This window comes from Parus major, chromosome 2 (genome assembly GCF_001522545.3).
Source record: "Parus major isolate Abel chromosome 2, Parus_major1.1, whole genome shotgun sequence".
Taxonomy (NCBI): Eukaryota; Metazoa; Chordata; class Aves; order Passeriformes; family Paridae; genus Parus; species Parus major.
The window spans coordinates 109,783,126-109,798,520 of record NC_031769.1 but is presented as its reverse complement, the minus strand read 5'-3'; the positions used below and the strand labels follow the sequence as shown (position 1 = coordinate 109,798,520).

The 15,395-nt window shown below is 38.9% G+C and overlaps 1 protein-coding gene across 2 annotated transcripts in view; it reads right to left on the bottom strand.

Annotated features, from left to right (window-relative positions):
• Positions 1 to 12,390, bottom strand: part of UBE2V2 (ubiquitin conjugating enzyme E2 V2) — a 28,257-nt gene extending 15,867 nt beyond the window's left edge. Inside the window, exon 1 of one of the 2 annotated variants that reach the window (XM_015619114.2) lies at positions 12,283 to 12,390. In XM_015619114.2, the coding sequence (XP_015474600.1) occupies positions 12,283 to 12,298 (16 nt within the window). In that variant the 5' untranslated portion in view covers positions 12,299 to 12,390. Of the gene's footprint in view, positions 1 to 3,487; positions 3,551 to 12,282 lie in introns of those variants that run through there. The other variant, XM_015619115.3, reaches the window with a different exon arrangement.
• Positions 12,391 to 15,395: the final 3,005 nt, after the last annotated feature.

Below are 15,395 nucleotides of genomic sequence, written 5' to 3'. Positions count from 1 at the left end.
GAATTAGAAGAGAATGAAAGAAGACTCAGTAAACAAAGCCTGTAATTTAAGCATGAGAGTCTACTTTCATATATATGGAGCCACTACAGACATTATATTCTAAATCACCAAGTTAATAAAAATAAAAAACACACTACCACAAAGGACAAGTCAGAAAAAAAAATTATAGCTAAGCTTTTATCTGCATAATCTGGGAAAAAAAAAATCAGGAAAGAAAATAAAAAGGAGTCTTCAGTGTCCATTAACAGCACCAACAACTTTCACTAGAGTAACAAATGAGAATTGCCTAGATGGAGCAGTTCTAGACAGAGTTCCACAGCTGGTAATGTCAGATCACTCAGTAATACAATTATTTAATCAGCACCAAGACACAACACACAGTCGCATTTATGTACACTTATGTCTGATTTGACAGAGCCCACTGGATACATTAAATCACATTTTTAAACAACTCACATGGGCACACTCCTGCAAATAGTTGGCAGTCCAAGCTCCTCACACATCAAATCATTATTCGTTGCGTAACAGGCAAGGGTGGGATAACCTACACTCTGCTCTTGTCCCTGCAGGTTACGAAAGTGAACCATAACCCAAATTTTTAACAGATTGGCTCACAGCCTAAAGTGCAAAGTTTTCTGTTAGACTCAAAACTATGTAATTGTCCATAACAATATCTATATCAATATTTGGTTTCTTTTAAAATCTCCCTCAGTTCTTAACTTCAATCACTCCTGAAAGCTACATCAGTACCAGGAGCACTTTTACTATCGTTAAACCAGCACACCCCATACCATACTACCAACACTCCAATAGACAGCTCTAGAAACAAATCCTAATATACAAGCAAGAACAAGTGCTATCAAAAAACCTTACATTAACACAGTCAGATACTGTCAAGGATGCTATTCTTCCTGATTGAGATAGCTATGTCAGGAAGTCTGTAATATGAAATAGTATGAATTTTGAATATATGAGTTAGCTCTTGCCCACTGATTTCCAGCAAAAGAGAAATTGAAAAGTATGTTCAGCTTGGTAACAAAGAGAAAAACCTCTCAAACTCCATTTATCAGCTTCAGGCTTGCAGCAAAATATTTCCTAAGGACAGGGAAAGGGGGGAAGGACGTCAGTCTTGCAAATTTCAAGCCCTAATACAATTTCTCCTGGGGCAGGGAGAGGAAGAAAAAAAATACAAAGAGAAACACAGAGAAAACAACTTGTTCCTTTCAGTTTCTGAGCAATTCATCTTGCTCTGGACAAAATGAAGTAAAAACCTGAAATGCTGCACTAAAAACAACAGTCTACACACCCACAAAAAGAGCACAAAACAACCAAAGCCTTAAATGGGCCCTGAAATGGCCAATATATTAAAAACAAAACAAACAAAAATAAATTAAGCAGAGAGGAAAGAGGGTCAGGGCATGTTAAATAGTAACATATTCTATTCTGGCTGCAGAAGATATTCCTCTGAAAAAAGCTTTTTTTTTTTGTAAACTTGATGTGTATTCTCATTTGCCAGTTACCCTGCTCATACCACATACTCTTTAGCCTAGTAAATATTCTGAAAATACACACAAGAAAAGCCTTACTATCAGGAACCTACTATCAGGTGTATTCCCAGGTGTACTGTAATGATTTTACAGTTATATGAGGTTGATCATTGTAACCAGGCTCCAAAACCCTGAAATATTTTGTGTAACTTGCCTAGTTACTACAACAACCAAGTTGGACATGATGGTTTTGTCTATAATAGAACTCCACTGCTGGCATTAGTAGTAGAATGCAGCAATTCAATAATGGACTTCGCTATCTTGTTGTTCTTGTTTTAAAATCACATTACTACACTCATAGTAAAATCACTGTTTCAAATAACCAAGGAAATAACCAGGAAAGTTTCAATACATTTCAGTAAAATTCAAATTCATAATTCTTTATATCAGTCATAAAGTTGCATTTTTTGCAACTTTAAAGTTGCATTACTCTACGCTATTTTTCTCTACCTTTCTCCAACAAGTATGTCCCAAAGCAACAAAATTCGAGCAACAGAATATTCTGTATTAACAGTTTTGAGTTTAAATTGGGGAAGTCCTATACTATGTTAACTTAAATGGTGAAACCAAGGTATTTAGCAGCAATAGGTGGTCCATGCACATTGATCAGGATGAGGAATAAGGTACTAATCAAATCTGCATCTCACAGAGCTGTAAGCAACACCAGTTTAGGTTAGTCTTAATGAATTTGCAGATTTAACTATGCTTACCTATGGAAATTTTCTAGGAATAGAAGTTCAAGAAGAAAATCAGGTAAAAATTAATTTCCACATAGAAAGAAATTATTCATCCCAAAAGAAAGAACCAAGACAACTAATTTGAAGAATTAGTAAGAGATGAATAGAAGGTAAGACTCCACAGCTCAATTTAAGCAGATGTACATCAATGAACACTATAAAGCAGAAGGCCATTTACTCACTGTGTTCAATGTTCATTGTTATTCAGAGCCAGTTTTGCTACAATACTGAACAGGTATGAATTGGTAAGGACTAAGTGAGTTATTTCACGTCTTTGCAGGACTAAAACTATATATATATATATATATATACACATGTATTTATATGGATATGGATATATTTATATAAAACACTATGTAGGAGCCCCGTAACTGGTAAACCTCTTTTCCTTTTATAATATTTGAAATTAAATATGTTGAAAGCACACATACTTCAAGGAAGAGGTGCAATTCTAGGAACCATGCACACTGAAGTATGCATTTCATCAGGTTTTGGGTTTTGCTTCTTTCATATAAAGATATGTCACTTGCTGAGTAACATTTCCCAGCATGAGCCAATAAAGACCCACAGCAGGGTGAAAGTTATAACCCTTTATCTTAAAACCTCATTTTTGGTTAAAGCTAAGTAAAGTAATAATTGTTTTCAGAATTATAATGGTGAAAATTTCTATTAATTTCACATAAGTGAAATCCTACATTTGGTAGTATTTTAATAGGCACAGTCCAGAACTTAAGTTAGGCTGCGTGAAAATAACTTCCATAGGAATTTCTTTCTATTCCAGTCCAGCCATGGCCACAAACATTCAAAATATGGGTTATATTAAGAAGGCAGCTAATGAGAAACTGTTAATACAGCAGAAGTGTTGGTCATTTACTGCAACTCAGTATTCAGATTTTGGTGGAGGGGAAAAGGGCTGGACAGGTATAAACGTATTTATTTCTTTAGGGCAGGGCACTAACACTACTTAAAAAAAAACAATAAAGATAACATAGATTTACAGATGCAGGTTTTTTTCACCTGGCTTTCCACTTCATATGCATACTCATAACATAGACACTATCAACTACCTACTAGCAATAATAATTTAAAATGATAAATTCTACACAGAATGACATTTTCAGTGCTAGCTTTAGTTTCACTGGGGTGGGAAGAAAATAATTTCTAGACAGCTATCCATTAGTAGCTGGATTTGCAGACACATACCTGATTTACAAACACGTTAAAATGGTTTAAACCACAAATCTTGATGCTGGAGTAAGAGATCTCAGCAGATCAAAACTGCAAAAGCAACATCAATTTATTCAATATGGTTTCACACTACGAATGACGAGACCTCAAACTTGAGTACTCCAGCAAAGTGCATATTCCAAATACAAAACTTCTTAGGGAAAAGTTTGTACAATTTGAGGTTTTATTAATTATATTTTAAAGTGTGAGAAATTACTAGCAAAACAAATAGCCAAGTTACCAAGGCATCACCTAAGTGTTCCCTTCTTTTATCTTGCCTCCCAAGTAACCAAAAGGAAGTGAGTTAACTCCTTCTAGTAACTTTGATTTCTACTAATTCTGTTCCAAAATCCACTCGATAATTTCCTGAAGGCAGCCCTGTGGACACGACTCTTTCTGTGATGGTCAGTATCTCCCAGGAAAACACATCAGATCTGTTTAGTTTTTATTCACTTCTAACCATGCTTACAGTCATTCCTCTCTCCCCTCTTTCCCTGCTCCCCACTGCCACCTGTTTCCCCTTATGTACCTTTTTGAGAGGAGCAGCAATTGGAGGTGCAGCTGCTATTAGCTACCTGATTCATCAGAGCTGCTCCAACCTCTGACCAGCACCCATGAAGGAGCCAATCTCTCAAAAATTCCATCAAGTTCTCCTCATTCTCCACCATCTCTCCTTACCAAGGTTCACGCCTCACTGAAAATCTGCATTCCGCAACTCCTGCAGCCCAACTTGCAAATGTCCTCTCCACTCCCCTGATTTGTTATGGAGCAACAATACCCTACACGCCCTAAAGTTGCACAAGGTACAGCAGTAAATGAGAGCGAGAGTCTTCACATGCACATCAGTGAGAAGAAGCACAGAGCAGTCAAGACTGGGTATGTGCACACACAAAATATAGTCCAGACTGGGAGCAACTCCAGCTGAACTCAGCTTTATTAGCAAGGATGCAACATCACTCTGTCTGTATGCTTTCATACAAACACGATCATCTTGAGCACTGCTGCTGGCATGGAATGACTAATGGTGCTCATAAAAATTACACTAATGAAGAAGCTTGCTTCACTACAGATACAAATGTTGTGAAGACTACATAATAAAGAAGGCATAAGCAAGCTCGTAGGAAAAACAGAGGGGGGGAGAAAGAAAAACAGAAAAACAACCCCAACCTTCAGAAATGCCCACAAATGTTTTAAGTAATTAAAATACCTTATCCAAATAAACTTTTTAAAACAGTTACGACAAAAAAAAGAAAACCATAACATAAAACCCACTAAACTGGACTGGAATCCCAAAAGAAAACTGGTGCAAATTGCTTAAAAGTAATTTTACAAATTCGCACCAATATTGGTGGCATTTCTTTATCAATGTGTATTATATCTAAGCACATTTTTTTTTTTGTTAAAAACAAGACCACTATTAACTCAGACACTGCATGACCAGTCATGCTTCACACTGTTAAGAAAAGCCATACAGGTACTAAACAGTTAAATCACTAAATAACTCATCAATTGACATCCCGGCTGTTTGGGTGAAGGGTGGAAATGCACAAGCTGACTACGGTTTAAAACTTAACTCTTTATAGTCAACCACTGAATGAAACACATGAGATATTAAATAATTCAACCACCTTCCCATATGTTTTAGTGTATGAAATGATAGATAATGAGAAGTGACAGGTTGTGATGCTTAGCAAATTGAGAATTACTATTTCAATTTTGTACAAAACAATGTAAGGCAGGAAGCCAGCAAACAGAAGTTAGAAAATATATCTGTCACTTCAAAAACCACCAGTAATAGTAACTGTGATTTAATAGTCTAAGGAATCAAGATTTTACAAGTCAAAGAAATCTTTCCAATTTTTACCTTCAGAAGTTAAAAACTAACCACCAAACTCGTCTAGTACAAATTACCCCATTTTTAAAAGCACAAAGCTAAATAATGACAGGGAAAAAAATAATGAAAGTTAAAATGGCTCATTTTTGAAAGTTGCATTTTAAACCTGACTTTGTGTTGGCAGAGAGAAAAAAATATTTGAAACATAGACTTTTTAAGTTACCTTTTAAATTACAATGACATAGAAACTTTTTTTTTTCCAGATAAAGGGACAGGAGGAGCAGGAGACTACAGGAACCCAGCAGAGCCAAGTATCCCACCATGAAACAGCTTTCCCAGGGTCTGCTTTAAAAGTTAAAAGTACAATGATTGACCCAGATAACATGAGTAGCATCAAGGATTTAGTCTAGTAAAGCTGCAAAGCTGTCTTAAACGGTTTATAAGTAATTGATTAGCAAACAGTTGTTCTAGCAACATTTGCATGAAGGTCTTTTCCAACATGACTCAGCACCTATCCACAGTCCAAAACATACAGTTCCTTTATCTATATAAAAGAAATAATGTTATTCTTTCAGTTACACATGTAAGCATACACTTATGGATATAATCAGCAAATGCACCAATCACCACATCTTTAGTAAAAAGAACTGCTATTAAATTATTTTCCTACATTATTTTTGTGAGTCATACTTCAGCCTGCTATTTTCTATGTGCTGTGGTACTCAAAAGTTCAAATTATTTAATATTTACATGATCACACACTCCATTTCAATGAGAAGAAAGAAAATTTACAATTCCTTCTCTGGAAAAATTTTAAGTTATATGAACAAAACTGACATTTTACTGTGAATGTACTGAATAAAGGACATTCCTTTTATATGTATTGGGCAAAATGTTTTGGTTTACTCAAGCAAATTGCAAACATGCTTATGAATATTATGCTTTATGAATAGTCACAAACACAATGGAGGGAAGTGATCTTTTTCTCTATGCTGTTAAATATGCCTAATGCAAGAACTTTTTAAAAGAGCATACTGAATGTATTATTTTTCTGACTATTTTTTAAATCTAGTTGAAGCATCTCATCCTTCTAAAATAAAGACTGTAGAGCTCTGAAGTTCTAAGTGTTGAAGATTCCACTCCTTCCAAAATGCTAACTAGAAATGGTTTAGAGCCACAGACTTAAATCATCACACATTTTTGAAAACGCTGTAAACCAGAAGCTCATGTTATTCAGAACCAGTCTGACAGCTTCACAATCATAAGTTTCTGCAGTGATTCAATTCAAAATATTGTTTGAATTATATCTCATTAGTGTATTCAAATGACAAATACAAAGAAAAACATTCTTTGGGCAGAACAGTGTATAGTAAAACCCTTCCAAATACTTAAATCAAGGCTACTTTGAACACTTTCCCCACAGCACTTTCTTGTCATTCCATGGTCTGTGCTGAGGTTCCCACAGGATAACTGAGACAAGGCAACAAAACCTAACAGGAATAGCTGATGTAGTACTTTACATTCAATTTCAGTCAAGATGAAATATGAGCTATAGTGTAGATAAAAAGAGTTAGTAGTGCAGAAAATAATAAAAGATAACAGAAGAGATAATAGTAGATAAAAACAATAGGGACAAGAGAGAGGAAAGGTCTGTTAACAAAAAGAGGGTGAACTGTTTCACAGCATGTATTTAACACTGCCTCTGGAAAAATCTTCCATAAGGCAAAACACAAACACTAACAAATATGTATGTAATTCAATTCCACCAACTACTCATAAGACTTGGAAATCTAATTCTTAGATGAGAAGTCTTCTCATGCATGCTTAGGTTTATAGTATGGACCATCTGCCTCCAACTGCTGAAAGGCATAGCTTCCTGAAACTCTATTGTACAGGCTAAACTTTTCCAGAATAGTTTAGGTAATAGGCTTCAATACTATGTCTGATAACATCCCTGAATTTCAAACAAGCTCTTAAACAAACAGAAGATTATAAAGTAGGCCACTTTTTTATTGCAGAGGAAGTTGCTTTGCTGTGAGAACACTCTTACACAGCTATTGTGGCAGCAAGACATAAGTAGGTTTGTATTTAAAGACAAAGTTATAAAACACCAGAAACAAAGACAGGAAAATGATACAGGCAAAGCTCTGAGAAGAAACAGAGAATCTTGCCTATATATGCCCCAAAGTTGGAAAGAACTGATGGTCTATGTATAGTTTAAAAGTCATTTGTAATCTAAATTTTTCTTAACCCAGCCGAATTTATCTGTGGTTTGTCAAGATGTTTTTAAGGAGGCAGAACAATCATAGTTGCAATTCCTTGTGCATAGGACAGGATGGAAAAATGCTCCACACAGAGTACTTGCTGCCTCATGGAACACAGTATTTTACTTCTTTTGTTTTGTTTGATTACTTGCATCTTCAAGAAGTCTGTGCTTACAGAGCTTACACAGAACAAACTTTGACACCTGTAAAATTCTAAAAAGCTTTTAAATTGTTTTCTTGGGCCAGTTCTGGATAAATGAACAATATGGTGAAGGCATAAAAAAGAAAATGGGAGGGAGTCCCTTCAAGGGATATCCTTCAAGGCAGAACACAATGGATAGAAAACAGTCAACTATTTCCTCAACAAGGAGAAAAAAGAGTAAGGAAATGAACATTCAACAGGTCAGAGGAAAAGAGAAGCCTACCTGTGCAGAGTTTTCTAGACACTAAGTTTAAATTATATCACATCTCCTACATGGAAAAAATGGTCTTTATATCATTGTTTCTACAACCCACTGATGAATGTATCTTCTTATTACTGCTCTGAATGACTCTTAATATCTAGGTGTCTCCTATACAGGATATAAATCTTTACCCTACTAAGCACAGAACAGACAGACATCAGCTCGATTTGGAACAAAGAAGAGAAGCGTTTCAAGGCAGTTAAGAGAAAGTATTGCAATATATCTCACATTATAGAATATCTTGCAATTGAGAATTTTAAGAGAGGAAGAAAAAAAATCTCAGCTTTCAAAGCAAAATAAATGAAAACCAACAACAACAGCCCCATCCATTAGGAATGGCACACTCAGTGCTTACTTCACACCTCAGGGAGTCTAGAACACACTCAAGACCGCTTCCAGCCCATCACTTTTAATACCAGCTTCCTTACTGCTGGTCATGCACACTTAGGACTGCTTCCACAATCACCAAACATTTGCAAATAGAAGTAAAATACAAAGTTATTAAAATAAGGCACTGACGAGCATTGTGCCACTTCTACTCACAGAATCAATCATCTATAAAATCAAAGGGAAGGACATTTTTGCATGGGCAACTTAGGTTACACAATGAAGCTGTTTCATCCTTACAGAGTAGAATAACAGGATATTAAATTATGGATTTTCCAGGAAAAAAATATTTCACAGGGATCTAGCCACAGAGCTTCAAACACACTTTCAAAAAAGCTTGCTCAAGACTACATACTAGAAGTAAATCAGGAATCTCATATAATTTTGACTGTAGATCAGTCAATTTTTCTTCCCTAAGCACCCAGCTTCAACAAACCAAGGGCAATTTTTATTAACTCAGCCCTATCTACCCTCCCCCAAGCTACTGAAGCTCTCAGTTGAAGAGGAAGGAGACAAAAGCATTAGCAGCCCATAGTTACAGCAGCATATTTGACACTGCTGCCTTAATTCTCATATTTTCCCACATAAATTCTAATCACTTAGTGACATCATCAATGCCTTTAGGAAACATTTTCTTTTTAGATAGATGTATAGCCTTCTATATAAGGTAATATTAAGTGAAACACAAATTTTCAAAATGCAGAAATTAACTCCTGAATTTACTCCTTATAATGACATTTTTTATCTGTTTCTATTTCTCGAGATACACAAGAGATGTTTAAACGGTATGCCTGAGTGAATTATTTCTTTTAACTTGAAACTGTGTTTATTTACATCTTCTACTATGTATTTTCAAACACATTAACAGACTGAATCTCTAGCTAAGCAATATGAAACTGGATGATTATGTATTATTATATATAGCTGCTCTCTTCTCTAAAAAATTGACTTGTTTAACTCCAGACCTGCAGCAGTACCCACACAAATAATCTAGATCCAGCTTCAGCTCCAGAAGGAGTCGCAATTTCAGATCAAATGGCAGCTTACAAATATCCATTTCTAGCACATGCAGTATCTACACCTAAAATTTACTCATTACAAGTGATTTTAGAAAGCAGGTAAGATACTTATTGAACAGCAATGTAACAGTGATATATATACAATTTCTTTGACACACATTAAAGAACAGCAATTCTCAAACTAAATTCTCTGCTGTTAAATGCACATAATTTGTTACATGATTGCTACAGAATTAGCAATCCCAGGAAAGGAATTTCTGGGATAAAAGTAAAACAGTCGACCTTAGTAAAAGCTTTGCTGTTGACTTCCTTGGGGCTAGAATTTCATTCCTAGACTTCATGCAATCAAAACATTTATATTTCTTTTCTGAAATAAATAATTATGAAGTTGAACTTTATAGAAAGAGCAGAATAAAGTCATAGAGCTAGACAGATTTAAATCTTAAGTCTACAACAAAGTTAAGTCTATAGAAAACCATTCCCTTCCCTCCTCCACAAATGATTATAACACAGGTTCCTGGCAAGAGCAGTTCTGGGTGAAGTCTGAATTTTTGCATACTATGTGGAAAGAACAAAACAAACACCCCCCCATCCCATGTGTGTACCAATAAAAAGTCACAGTATTTCCTCCACAAGGATATGTTGTTTTAGAAGCCTGACTAATTTTCCCAGCAGTTTTGTTGATGATTCAGCCTGCTTGCTCCATTTTACTACAACAAATTAGTTTAATTTAATTTCTTCAACAAGGCGTACATGCAGTACTGGCCCTTTACATTGTCTGGAGCAGTCACACATATTAAAAGTTTCCTACATCTCCTGCTTTTTATGAACTTTAAGTGTGGCTGCATTTCTTAGTCAAAAACAACCCCCCTAACTAACTATATATGAGATTTTAAAATAACTCTTTGTAAGACTGCAAAGAACACTTACAGTAGTGAAACCATCAAAGTTCAATCAAAAATATTTATTCTTGTAGGGCTGAAGTAGGAAGAAAATGGCTTTTTTCACTACAAAAAGTTTTAGTAACTGATATTCTACATTAGCCAAGTTGAATGCCAAGTGCCAGTACTCAATACATGACCTAAACAAACTTTACCTCATAGTGTATTACAGGAAATCTCCAGTGAGAGTCTAGACATAAGATGAAGTCTTTCAGTGCTGCTCCATAATAAAACCCTTTTAAATTTAGACAACAGGGAAAAAAGTAAAAAAGAATCCTAGCAAAATAAAATTCAGTACTTCCCAGATGAGAAAATACTTGGGTTTCCCTAATATATATAACATATATCCATTTTAGCTCTGTTTATCATAGGCAACAGCTATCTTTTTGGACTGCTCTTCCACACAGTTGCAAAAGCTACTTCATAACTCAGTTTGTTGCAACTTTATCATAATTCCATTCTGGAGATCCCACCTCCCCAAATGTATGACCAACTGGAGATGACTCTTCCCTCCTCTAAAAAAAAACCCAGAACCTGCCCAAGCTTTCCTCACAGAATCAACAGCAAAGTACCAAGACCACTTTAAATATACAGATGCTTCTTATGTTTTGTTATAGTCCCAATCTCTCAATGATCCAGTGGATTGGCAGCAGAAATAAATTAGTGGCCAACATTCATCCTAGACTAGCTGCTGAAATCAATTAATTCCCCTATCCTGAGGTCCATCAATCCCAGTTATAAAGTCTCAGGGGTGACAGAAGTGGAAACAAGCCCCTGAAGACTTCATGTTTTAACACGGGGAGAAAGGTCTTTTTGTATTTCAAGCCTCTCATGAAATGAAACTGAGACAGTATAACTGTGCTTCTACATTTAGTACTTGAAGCAATATTCTTGTCCTTTTCTTTGCCACCACTTTTCACAATGTTCTGCCACGCCAATGCTCTGCACAGGGTGTGATGGTTTGAGACGGGCTTTGTGGGATGCCTGCCAGCCCTTTCCCCTGAATTTGCCTGTAAGAGAGACCCTTTGGCTCTAATGGATGCCATAGGGAGGAGAGCTCCACTCCTCCTTTCCCACTATGCTACCAAAGTGAAGTACCTTTGTCCCAAAACACAGCACAGGACTAAGCCCCTCTCTCCCAAATAAAAAGGGGACACAGACAATCCTTTATTTTATATACCACTATACCACGTCCTCTATGTTCATCCAGTACTGAGACAAATCTTCAGTACAAATCTTTCTTTCCTGCAGCATTTTAGCCAGGCTAACAACCTCTCCTCCCTTCCTCACGTACACCAGCATCTGTCCATCCATTGCTTTCTCCTGGCAGGTCAGTTCTTCCCTCCCCCGGCACTCGGAGCCCTGTCTCCCATCACGCACCCCCAGGCCGGGCTCTCACAAGGATGTCGCTGCCCCACGGAAGGAAGGGATCGGCCTCGGGGCATAAGTGAATTAGGGGGAATTTCTTCACGTTAGACATTGGAAGGGGCTGCCCAGGGAGGTGGTGGAGTCACCGTCCCTGGAGGTGCTTCAGGAAAGACTGGACGTGGCACTCGGTGCTGTGGTCTAATTGACAAGGTGCTGTTCGGTCACAGGTTGGACTCGATGATCTCAGAGGTCTCTTCCAACCTAAGTGAACCTGGGATTCTGTGATAACCTGTCCCGGCGCCCCTGCAGCTTCCCTTTCCCCCCTGTCAGAAGACAACTCCTCCCCACTCGGGGCTCTCCCGTCGGAGGCAGCTCTCCCGCCCATCCCGGAGAAAGGAGACCCGCCCCGGGCCCTTGCGGGGGCGCCTCCCCAGCACGAGCCCAGCGCGCCGCTCTCCCGCTCTCCCGGGCCCACCGAGCCCCCCCTCACAGACCTGTGGATCCGGCCATCTTGTCCGAGCCCCCCCCACACCGGTCCGGGCCCGCACGCCTCGCGCGTCACTTCCCTCGGAGCGGCTCCGTCACTTCCCGCCAGGAAGGACGAGGCGCATCCCTGGAGCGCGGGAGCGCGCGGGGCAGGGCGGGGCAGGGGGCGGGGCCGGCAGCCGAGGCGCGCCCCCGGCCCGGGAGCCAGCCCAGGAGCCAGCCCGGGGCTGCTCCCCCGGGAGCCCTCGGCAGCCCTCGGCAGCGAGCTGACCCGGCGTGCTCTCCTCTCTCTGTATCCTTCTCGCCAGCCCCTGTCCATGCGCGTCTCTCTACAGGCACCCTCTGTGTCTGCTCCCGTGCGGGCTGACACCTGGGAAGCAATTTCACGTGGCTGCATCCCTACCCTGCCACCTCTGCTCAGCCTGCACCCCAACATCTAGAAATAAGGAAGCAGGCACACAGCAGTGAAGCTTCACTTAATTTTTTTGTTGTTTTTCTCAGCTTGGCTTCAAACAAGACACTTAGATTCGGAAGGGTCTCTGGAGAAAAAAAAAAAAAAAAAAAAAAAAGAAATAATAAAAAAAAGTGCCAAAGGCATAAAAGGAAAGAATACAGATAAAAACTTAAAAACCACAGAAATGCCAGAATCAAAGAGGTGCTTATTAGAGTTAGCTTCTCAAAATTATGTGATAGTTTCGAAGGCTGAAATATTTGACATTCAGTAGCATAAGAACTGGAAAATTAATACTACAAATGTCTAGCCATGTTGCCAAATGTTTCTTCACATGCAGAAGTCAATTACAAAACTCAAGTCCCAGGCCCTTCCCCAGGAGCCAATGCCGAGCTCAGCTGAGGCTGCTGCGGTAGCACCTTGCACATCCTACCTGGGAACCACAACCTGCGCCGGGCCAGGGACCCATAGACAGGTAGGAGAAGGCAGCTCCCCTGGCAGAATGCTGAACAGCCCTTGCAGCAGGCTCAGGAACAATCCAGAAGGGCCCTGGCAGCATTCATGTGGACATGAGGGAAACGCACTCCAAAGCAACCTGCAGGCAAACACATCTGGAAGGGGACACATCCCTAAACCTGTGCCAGGCTCACTGCAATGTGGGATTCCCAGCAGGACTTGCAGCCCGAGCACAGGGCTGCTGCTAGCAGCAGTCTCTAACAGAAAAGACAGTCACACACACACCTTGCTAACCGCTGACAACCCCCACATCCTGTTCTTGACATCCTATTTTATAAATAACACTCAGGTTTTTTTCCTTTACAGCTTATAGAGTTAAACTCATTCACAAACTTCTGACAGAGATCAGAAAGAGCCACAATGCAATATGTTTTTCTTCCAGCTAACCTGAAATCTCTTCCCCAGTGAGGACTCAAATCACAAGAGTATGTTGAGTTGGAAGGGACCCACAAAGACCACGGAGTCCAACTCCTGGCCCTGCACAGCACAATACCCACCCTCATACATAAAATGCTCTGCCTCCCTGCATTTATGTTTTGTTCATTTTAGCCTAATACCGTTTTTGCTATCTCTGCATACATGAAAATGATAAATCTAGAATAGTTTTTAGTTCTTCCATTGATTTCTATTTTCTTTTATCAAGTTACTAGTTTTGACCAGTGTTTTGTAACAATAGAAAGAAGCAGGACTTTCAATATTTGCACCAAAATAATTAGAAGTAAACTTTTCCAACACAATGAAACTTCCTTAAGCTGTATTTCAATGATCTATGGAGGTTTCTGTTGTCAACAAGCTGATTATAGGGATTGTCTTGTGTAGCCTATTTCAGTATTTTTGTCAAAGTAGCAACAATACTGAAAAAAAAGTCAGAATATTTCGAAAAATTCTCCCCTACTGTAGCATCACTGTAGTAAATATTGTGGCCTTGAACAGAAAAAAAAAAAAAAAAAAAAAAAAAAAAGAGTTGTTCTCCTGTTTTTTGGAACCAAGAGCATGTGCAGGAGGGCTGTTAAGAGACCACTACACAAGCCTTGTCCACTGTGGTCCATCCATAATGTAACCAGGCTCCTACTTGCATTAAGATAAAATCTGCTCAGCTCTAAGGTCAGAAAGAAGCATAGTGGCCACTCAATGCCTGTGCATTTTTTTTTTTAATGATTAATCCTTTTTTTAGGTGATTCTGTGCTAACAATGAACAGCACACCTGCATGTCTTGAGACATGACAGAAATAGAGCCGTAGGCTCACCAAACCAAAGCCCACTTGTATTCCGTGAGTCTCACAGTAGTCCATCTGTGTCCAGACCCATCCACTAGATGTCAACGCTTCCATTTAGCAGTAACAAATTACTGCAATACTTACTGTAACCACAGGAAATAAAACATGGCCCAAAATGTAAAATAGGCATCAGGTCGCTGGCCTAGGTAATGACACCTCTGCTCAATGACTCTAAAAATTATTTTATTTCACCCTTCTTATATTGGGCAAAGTTTACTAGGAAAAAATGTAATTTTTTTCAAGAGTGAATTTGAGAGGAAAAATACTGACAACTGGAAGCTGAACACATGTTAAAGGTGTAACCTCCTTTCCTTTCAAACAGGATGAGAGATCTGGGGTTGTTCAGCCTACAGGAAAGGTGGCCCCAGCAAAAGCAGCTTCCCAGTATCCAAAAAAGGGCCTAGAAAAAAGCTGGAGAGTGACTTTTCACAAGGGTATGCAGTCATAGCACAGGGGGTACAGCCTTAAACTGAGACAGGGCAGGTTTAGGCTCAGTATTAGTAAGAAATTCTTTATTGCGGGGGTGGTGAGGCAGTGGAACAGGTTGCACAGAGAAGCTGTGACAAAGCTTGGATGTGATGGTGCTTAGAGCTACCTCCTTTGGAAGAATGTGTCCCTGCCCATGGCAGAAGGGCTGGAACAAGATGATCTTCAAGGTCCTGGCCAACACAAACGATGGTTTGTGTTTCATGGTTCTGAGTGCTTACACACGGTACTGAACTCACCTCTCACTCTCCAAAGAGAGTTCAAAATACCACTTCTGATTACAACTTGGTCAAAATAAGGTATTGGTAGTCATTTCAGAAAAAAAAAACTTTCATAAATTTTATTGTCAAATATCACACTGTACCCATCAAGAGAAAAATCAGAATAGCAG